This window comes from Erythrolamprus reginae, chromosome 13 (genome assembly GCF_031021105.1).
Source record: "Erythrolamprus reginae isolate rEryReg1 chromosome 13, rEryReg1.hap1, whole genome shotgun sequence".
Taxonomy (NCBI): Eukaryota; Metazoa; Chordata; class Lepidosauria; order Squamata; family Dipsadidae; genus Erythrolamprus; species Erythrolamprus reginae.
Window position 1 is genome coordinate 9476730 of NC_091962.1, and position 8935 is coordinate 9485664.

General features: G+C 46.7%; 1 protein-coding gene across 2 annotated transcripts; it reads right to left on the bottom strand.

Moving 5' to 3' along the window:
- Positions 1-921: 921 nt before the first annotated feature.
- Positions 922-8913, bottom strand: CFAP126 (cilia and flagella associated protein 126). 2 transcript variants are annotated; one of them, XM_070766466.1, is made up of 5 exons: positions 8816-8913; positions 7388-7450; positions 4828-4908; positions 3435-3611; positions 922-2098 (listed from the first exon to the last, which is right to left on the bottom strand). In XM_070766466.1, exons 1-5 carry the CDS (start codon positions 8840-8842, stop codon positions 1418-1420), a joined length of 1029 nt encoding a protein of 342 aa, XP_070622567.1. In that variant the 5' UTR covers positions 8843-8913; the 3' UTR covers positions 922-1417. The 2 variants fall into 2 exon arrangements, with proteins under 2 accessions (XP_070622567.1, XP_070622568.1); XM_070766467.1 differs by lacking the exon at positions 4828-4908.
- Between the last annotated feature and the right edge of the window lie 22 nt (positions 8914-8935).

Genomic DNA, 8935 nt, shown 5'->3' on the forward strand with positions numbered 1-8935 from the left:
GCACTTGAGTTAGTCGTGCCCCTTTTCGCCTATGATGCCTAAGGGAATCTTCATTGAGTGAATGCGATTCCCTCCCCATTGCTCGCTGGGGTCACGCGACCTCGAGATGCTGCCGCCCTCATAGCTACAAGCCCAGGACGGCGGGCGGACATAAGTGTGAGGAGTGCTTGTAAAATCACCATTTTCAGTGCCTAGCAATCGGTCGATAAACCAGACATTGTAACTACAGTGGTACCTCTATTTATGAACTTAATTTGTTCCATGACCCGGTTCTTAAGTAGAAAAGTTTGTAAGAATAAGGCGTACGATTGGGGAAACCACAGGGAGGGTGGAGGTCCTGTTTCCTCCCAGGAGATTCCTAGGGAGGCTTCTCCCCGCCTTTTCCGTCCCTATTTCCTCCCAGATTCCTAGAGAGGCCCCACAGAGGCTTCTCCCTTCCTTTTCCGGCTGTTTCCTCCCAGGAGATTCCTAGAGAGGCCCCACGGAGGCTTCTCCCCACCTTTTCCGTCCCTATTTCCTCCCAGATTCCTAGAGAGGCCCCACAGAGGCTTCTCCCTTCCTTTTCCAGCTGTTTCCTCCCAGGAGATTCCTAGAGAGGCCCCACGGAGGCTTCTCCCCGCCTTTTCCGGCCCTGTTTCCTCCCAGGAGATTCCTAGAGAGGCCCCACGGAGGCTTCTCCCCGCCTTTTCTGGTTACAGTTTCAGAGGCTCAGGTTTGTAAGTAGAAAACACCCGGTTCTTATCTAGAAAAGTTCGTAAGTAGAGGCGGTCTTAGGTAGAGGTACCACTATAGTTGCCGATTATGGTCGTAACTTGAGGGATCGGTTCATGTTTCTTAAGTAACGCTCAGGTTACATTATCGCAAGTTGTGAGACCCGTGCCAAAGAAAATTTCCCCCCCACCAGGAAAAGCAGCTGCACAATAAATGGCCAATCAGGTTTATTAATCATTAAGGAAAAAAAAAACCCTCCGGTGTTAAACAGCACCCTTCCATTCGTCCGGCCACTCCTGCGATGGTTGAACCCCCCACTGCCGTCCCATTTTTGGCCCGAGCATTCCCATTGGTCAACGAAGCCCAAGAGAGAGAGAGACAACATTGGCAAAACCAGCCCTATTTGGGGGGGGAGGGGGGGGCTATTTTAGCTAATTTGCAAAAGATGCAAACAGGACTTTTGAGATGGAGGAGAGGGGGGGCCCAGGTGTGGTAGGAATTGATCTGAACGGGGGATCGAGTGTGAAACAGCCACAATTTTTTTTAAAAAAAAAGGAAAATGAAAAAAACACAGAAAAGTTTTTAAAAGGCTGGTTGCTTTCCACTTTTTGGTTTTTTGTTTTGTTTTAAGCATTGTTAATTGATTATTATTTTCTTTTTTGTTTTGATTTTATTAAATCTTGGCCTCCCGGGAAGATTTTTTTTTTTATGTGGAGGGAAGGGGTCGGGACGTGTTCCGTTCGGCGCCTCCCGTCTTCGGCGCCTCCAACCCCTGCCTGCTCTTCGTCAGTGGCCGGCTGGAGGGGAAAGCCTCGGGCGAGCGGTCCCCTCGAGGGTTGACCTCCAGAGAGCCCGGGCGAGGGTTCGGTTCCAGGGACCCCAGGCGGCAGGGCGAGACGCCCCGTGGGTTGACCTCCAGAGACCCCGGGCGGCAGGGAGACAAAGGCTCGGGGGTCCCTAAACCTTTGACTCTCGCTTCCCGGGACCGGGGCCGGCCCGATGGAGGGGCCTCGGCGGAGATCGTCCGCCTCGGGGTAGGCTCCCGCGAGCCGGGGCGGTTGGAGCCAGGCAGCTGGGGGCTGGTGTCCTTCAGGCGCAGATCCATGCAACCTGGTTGGCGAGAGAGCGGGATGTCGTCGCCAGGGGGCCTCTCCTTGGGCGGCTTGGCCTCCAATTCGTAGGCGTCCTGGGCGTCGGGCCCGGCGACGTCTTTCAGCCGGAGGTCCATGCTGCCGGGCTGGCGGGAGAGAGGGCCGCTGGGGGACGCCCCTACCCGGGACCCGGCCTCTTCGAATGCCGGCATCTTCCCGGAGATGGGCCGCTCGGACGTCTTACCGGAGGACCGAGCAGGTTTCGTGACTGCTTCCTTGATCACAGGGATGGAGGGCTGCAGGGCAGAAGGAAAACTGTTATGGTTATATAGGGAGTCTTCAGCTTAATGAGTACAGTGGTCCCTCTACTTACGGACTTAATTCGTTCCGTGACCAGGTTCTTAAGTGGAAAAGTTTGTAAGAAGAAGCAATTTTCCCATAGGAATCAATGTAAAAGCAAATAAGGCATGCGAATGGGAAAACCACAGAGGGTGGAGGCCCCGTTTCCTCCCAGGAGATTCCTAGAGAGGCCCCACGGAGGCTTCTCTCCACCTTTTCCGGCCCCGTTTCCTCCCAGGAGATTCCTAGAGATACCCACGGAGGCTTCTCCCCGCCTTTTCCGGACCTGTTTCCTCCCAGAAGATTCCTTGAGAGGCCTCACGGAGGCTTCTCCCCGCCTTTTCTGTCCCCATTTCCTCCCAGGAGATTCCTAGAGAGGCCCCACGGAGGCTTCTCCCCGCCTTTTCCGGGTACAGTTTCAGCGGCTCGGGTTTTTAAGTGGAAAATGGTTCTTGAGAAGAGGCAAAACAATTTTGAACACCCGGTTCTTATCTAGAAAAGTTTGTAAGTAGAGGCGTTCGTAGGTAGAGGCACCACTGCATTTGTTTACTCCTCTTCGCCCTCCCCGACTCCGACTCCTCTTCACAAACCCTTCTCCCTTCTACATTGTTGATGTTACCCAGTTAGGTTATGAAACATCTGCAAGAAAACCCAACTCACCCCTAAGGACCCCACAGTCCTCCTCCTCCTCCTAACACTGATGATGTTACCCAGTTAGACCATGAAACGTCTACCAGAAAACCACCAAGTTCAGAGAGCACCAAGGACCCCACAGCCCTCCTAGCACTGATGATGTTACCCAGTTAGACCATGAAACGTCTACCAGAAAACCACCAAGTTCAGAGAGCACCAAGGACCCCACAGCCCTCCTAGCACTGATGATGTTACCCAGTTAGACCATGAAACGTCTACCAGAAAACCACCAAGTTCAGAGAGCACCAAGGACCCCACAGCCCTCCTAACACTGATGATGTTACCCAGTTAGACCATGAAACGTCTACCAGAAAACCACCAAGTTCAGAGAGCACCAAGGACCCCACAGCCCTCCTAGCACTGATGATGTTACCTATTTGGGTCATAAAACATCTGTGAAAAAGCACCAAGCCCAGAGAACAAGAAGGACCCCACCGTCCTTCTCCTCCCCTTCTCTTCCTCCTCCACATCTTCCTCCATTCCATAAACCCCTTTCCCTTTTCTACACTGAAGATGTTACCCAGTTAGGTCGTGAGAGGTCTGTCAGAAAACCCACCCCAAGTTTCCTTTCCGATTCTTGAGCTACAGGTTGTCGCTTACCTTGCCGACAATTTCTGGGCACAATCCGTTGCAAGCTTGGCTTAAGGCTGCCGATTTATTCATCCATTCAGTGAGCCGGGCGGCTGCATCCATAGACCGGGAGGTGAGCGAGACCTTGGCCGGTGGGATTTTGAGGGGCATATCCCAAGTGGTCATATAGGTACCCCACGGGGAAGCCTGGAGAGAGGGAAAAGGAGGAAGCGCTCTTCGGCATGGGCTCGACGGGGCCTGCAGTGACCAGAGCTGGTCCCCGTTCCCCTGGCGGGGCTCTGAAGACAGGCTTGGAGAAGCGTCCAGGAAGTCCGAGCCCAGGATTTACGTTGGCTACAGAAGAAATGTGTTTGCTTTGTCCCATTTTACGACTTTTCTTGCCCTTAGTTGTGCAGTGGACCCCTCTTTTCTCCCTTTTCCTTCCTTCCCTCTTTCCTCCCTCCCTTCTTTTTCCTTCCTTCCTTCTGTCCTTTCCTCCTTCCCTCTTTATTTCTTCCCTCTTCCTTCCCTTCTTCCTCCCTCTTTTCCTGTCTCTTCTCTTCCTCCATCTTTCCTTCCTTCCTTCTTCTTCCACCCTTCCTCCTTCCCTCTTCCTCCCATCCCTCCTTCCTCCTTCTTTTCCCCTCTCTCTCTTCCCTCCCTCCCTCTTTCTCACTTCCCTCCTTCCTCCTTCTTTTCCCCTCTCTCTCTTCCCTCCCTCCCTCTTTCCTTCCCTCTTTCTCTCGTCCCTCCTTCCTCCCTCTTCCGCCCCTCTGTCTTCCCTTCCTTCCTCCCTCCCTCTTCTTTCCTTTCTCCCTTCCCTCCTTCCTCCCTCCCTTCTTTTTCCTTCCTTATTGTCTCCTTTCCCTCCCTCCCTCCCTTTCCTGCCTTTTTTCTTTCTGTCTGCGCCTCTTGTAAAGTGGATCCTGCAAAGTTGTTAAATATAAATCACCCGGTCATTAAGTAAATCTGGATTTCAATGCTGACTTGGCTTAGCGCAAGGTCCCAAAAGGAGATCACATGACCCTGGGGCGCTGCCATGGTCATAAATGTGAACCATTGGCTGAGCATCTGGATGTGAACCACGTAACCACAGTGATGCTGCTATGGCCAGCCATAAGTGTGAAAAATGGTCATCAGTCACTTTTTTCAGGACTACCTGTATTTATTTATTTTATTATTATTATTATTAATTATTATTATTATTATTATTATTATTATTATTATATCATGAATTCAGAATGTGGGACCTAGCAGGTCTCATGAATGCAGCCCCTGTGTTTGATTAACCCGGGTTTAGAGTGTTGTGTGAATCCTCAGGGAAAAGTGGGTTCATTCTGTAAACAGGCTAAAGGCTGCGGTCAGTTTAAGGGATGAAATCCAAATGGCAGTGGAAAGGGGGGGGGGAAGGGAAAATGCTCACCTTAGAGCGTGGGATGGAAGGTAGCAAGTGGCCTCTGTCATTGGCTATAATTTGAGTAAATCCTTCCCTGGCTGAAGGATGCTGGAGGGTGGAAAATAAGAGTGGGTGGAAAAAAAGAGAAAAAGAAAAAGGAAAGGAGATGAAAGGAAACAGGGGAAGGAAAAAAAGAAAGGAAAGAAGGAAAAAGGAAACAAGGAAAGGGAAGGAAAAGAAAGGACAAGGAAAGAAGAGACGAAAGGAAACGGGAAGAAGGAAAAAAAGAAAGGAAAGGAGGAAAAAGGAAACAAGGGAAGGAAAAGAAAGAAAAAGGAAAGAAGAGACAAAAGGAAACGGGAAGAAGGAAAAAAAGAAAGGAAAGAAGGAAAAGAAAGGAAACAAGGAAAGGGAAGGAAAAGAAAGAAAAAGGAAAGAAGAGACGAAAGGAAACGGGAAGAAGGAAAAAAAGAAAGGAAACAAGGAAAGGGAAGGAAAAGAAAGAAAAAGCAAAGAAGAGATGAAAGGAAACGGGAAGAAGGAAAAAAAGAAAGGAAAGAAGGAAAGGAAAGAAGGAAACAAGGAAAGGGAAGGAAAAGAAAGAAAAAGGAAAGAAGAGACGAAAGGAAACAAGGGAAGAAGGAAGGGAAGAAGGAAGAGAAGGAAAAGAAAGGAAAGAGAAGGAAAAGAAAGGGAAGAAAGGAAAGAGAAGGAAAAGAAAGGAAAGAGAAGGAAAAGAAAGGAAAGAGAAGGAAAAGAAAGGAAAGAGAAGGAAAAGAAAGGAAAGAGAAGGAAGAGGAAAGGAAAGCAAACAAGGAAAAGAGAGAAAAAGGAAAGGAAAAATGGGAAGGGGAAGGGAGTCCTCGGAGAGGGGCGGCATAAAAGTCCAATGAATTAATAATTAAATAAATAAATAAAGGGAGGAAAGGAGGAGGGGAGGAAAGGATAGGAGGAAGGAAAAGGGGACAAGAGAAGGAAAGGAGGACGGAAAGGGAAACGAAAGGAAAGAAGGATGGTGGAGATGGAGAAAAAAGAAAAGAACAAAATAATTAGAATAGAATAGAGGATAAAATTCAGAATTCAATATAATGCAGATGAAATATGAAATAAAAGCGAAGGGAGCAGAACGGAATAGAGAAAAGACAATAGAACAGAGGAAAAGAATAGAAATAGAACAATACAGAAGAGAGTAAAATAGAATTAGAATACAATAACAATGAAAAATGCATTATTCATTAGCAGATTAAGTCTCGAAGATGCTTCTGATAATTTAACGCACACAATACACATCCCACTCCTGTTCCTTCTTATTTCTCCTGTGCCTACATTCTTTTCCACACGCACACACACACACACACACAAAAGAATAATCAAAATCCGCTCATCCATTAGATTCCATCTAGCAAGATTTCATACTTTTCCCGTTCTCTTTTTAACCTCCACTTTCATCATTCACACGAATCCATAGTCAACCACGATCCCATCTGAGCTATAAAACTAGTTTTTTTTAGGGGGGGGAAACCTTTACAAACTTCGACTCGAAGCGGATCACAATTAAAATACACAATAGAGTAAGACACAATTCGAGAGGTGGAACCAAGGGCCGAGAAACAGGCATTTCTTTTATGAAAAATTTTGCATTGCTTTACAGGTTCATAACTTATTTTAGAAAGTATTTATTTATTTATTTATTGGATTTGTATGCCGCCCCTCTCCGGAGACTCAGGGCGGCTAACAGCGACAATAAAACAGTGTACAATAGTAATTTGGTATTAGAAATGATTAAAAATCCATTAATATAAAAACCAAACATACATACATACATACCATGCATAGAATTGTAAAGGCCTAGGGGGAAAGAGGATCTCAATTCTCCCATGCTTGGCAGCAGAGGTGGGTTTTAAGTTGTTTACGAAAGGCAAGGAGGGTGGGGGCAGTTCTAATCTCTGGGGGGAGTTGGTTCCAGAGGGCTGGGGCCGCCACAGAGAAGGCTCTTCCCCTGGGTCCCGCCAGGCGACATTGCTTAGTTGACGGGTATATATAAATACAGTATATTTACAACAGCCTTGAAAACAATGCCTTGGAGCTGGTCCTCACACTTACGACTGTCATAGCGTTCCCTCCCACCACCCCCAGTCACACGATCAAATTTTGGACGTCTGGCAACTGGCATAGATTTACAATAGCTTCCCAACTAATAATAATAATAATAATTTATTAGATTTGTATGCTGCCCCTCTCCGAAGACTAGCTTCCAACCAGCAGAGCCAAGGGATTTGCAGTGATGGCAAAATTTGAAATGGGGCTCAGTCCCTAAATTCAAGCAAGACCTAAACTTGAAAGGAAGTTCAGCCTCCCCCCCCCCCCAAGAAAAAGGAAATAATTTAGAATTTCAATCCGTTCTGAAGGCCTCCTGGATGCCCTGAAACGCCAATGAGCATGGCCACAACAAAACAGGACACACACAAAACTCAAGCAAAACTCCACAGGATTTGTTCTCACAACCCCATTTGGCTGCATCGGGGCAAACCTCTCCTGTTTAAAAAAATTGGCTTTTGGGTGTGTGTGTGTCTTCAAAGCAACTCACCGTTTTAGTAACCTTGGGAAGACTCCAGCTTTGCAAATTCCGCGGGTTATAGGCATCTTCGTACTGGGGAAACCAAGCGGGAGGGTGGGGAATGAAATATATTAAGCAATCTTTTGGTTAATCAGTGTATATATAGATATAGATATATACAGAGAGAGATTTATTTGTTTGTCAAACTTGTACAAGATAGCAGGCATCGGTATAAACATAAGCAAAGTACAAATAAATGAGGACAATAGGACACGTAAGACAGGGATGGTAGGACTAATGGTGCACTTATCCCTCCCATGTTTGGGTAGACCAGGTGACATAACACTGTTATGTCTGTCTATCTATCTATCTATCTATCTATCTATCTATCTATCTATCTATCTATCTATCTATCTACTCTACCTACCTACCTACTCTATCTACCTACTTATCTATCTATCTATCTATCTATCTATCTATCATCTATCTATCTATCATCTATCTATCTACCTACCAACCTACCTATCATCTATCTACCTACCTATCATTTATTTATCTACCTATCTACCTACCTATCTATCTAATCTACCTATCTATCATCTATCTGTCTATCTATCTATCTATCTATCTATCTAATCTACCTATCTAATCTACCTATCTACCTATCATCTATCTACCTACCTACCTACCTATCTGTCTGTCTGTCTGTCTATCTATGGGGGAACTAAGACATCTCCCCCTGGCTTTTTATATTTATATTTCATGTTTGATATGTATGTGCTGTTAATAATAATAATAATAATAATAATAATAATAATAATAATAATAATAATATCCATCCATCCATCTCTATCATCTATCTCTATACCATCCATGCATCCATCCATTTCTATATCTCATCCATCTATCTATTTATCTATCTATCTAGATCTCTACTAGTCTCCCTTTTCATTATCAGGAAAAATATGTTAATCTCTCTCTCTATATATATATACTGTATACTGTATCATGGGGAACAGGCCAAAAGGGGACAAAAATGGGACAAATAGGGGCAGAACCTGTTGGGGGGGGAAGAGGGGGGGTTCAATTTGTAGCAGGAAAATATATTTTAACATCCCCCCCACAAATATAAATAATATTTTCCCTTTGCATTGGGGAAAAAAAACTTTTGCTCCTGGGGGAATTTGGCACCAAGAGTGGGAGGGGGTGAAGTCCCTCCTCCAGAATTCAAAACAACCACCAATTCTGTGCTGCACAGGGGTCGTGCTGTATGGGATTTGTAGTCCCGGGCCTCTCTCCTCCCCCCTCGGCCCCTTCAAACGCGCGATGGGAGTTGTAGTCCGACCTATCTGGAGGGTGCTGCAGGGCAGGGATGTTTGCCTCCCCCTCCATCATCCTTTCAATCCCCCTCCCCAAATTTAGGGGAGGGGGGAATTGGGGGACGCCCCCCTTTCTCACCTGCCCCGAGCTGAAATGCGTTGCCATCGCGGTTTGGCCGGGTTTTGTTTGGGGCCGTCGCCTAGCAACGGCCGCGCGTGGCGGTTGAGAACAAAGGAGCGGTTCCAGCCAATGGGAAGG

Coding starts and splice junctions, on each gene's coding strand:
- CFAP126 (XM_070766466.1), bottom strand. CDS start 8,842: ATGGCAACGCATTTCAGCTCGGGGCAG. Junction 4,909..7,387: donor TTCCCAAGGTTACTAAAACG/GTGAGTTGCTTT, acceptor TCCACCCTCCAG/CATCCTTCAGCCAGGGAAGG. Junction 3,612..4,827: donor CTTCCATCCCACGCTCTAAG/GTGAGCATTTTC, acceptor CCCTCTCTCCAG/GCTTCCCCGTGGGGTACCTA.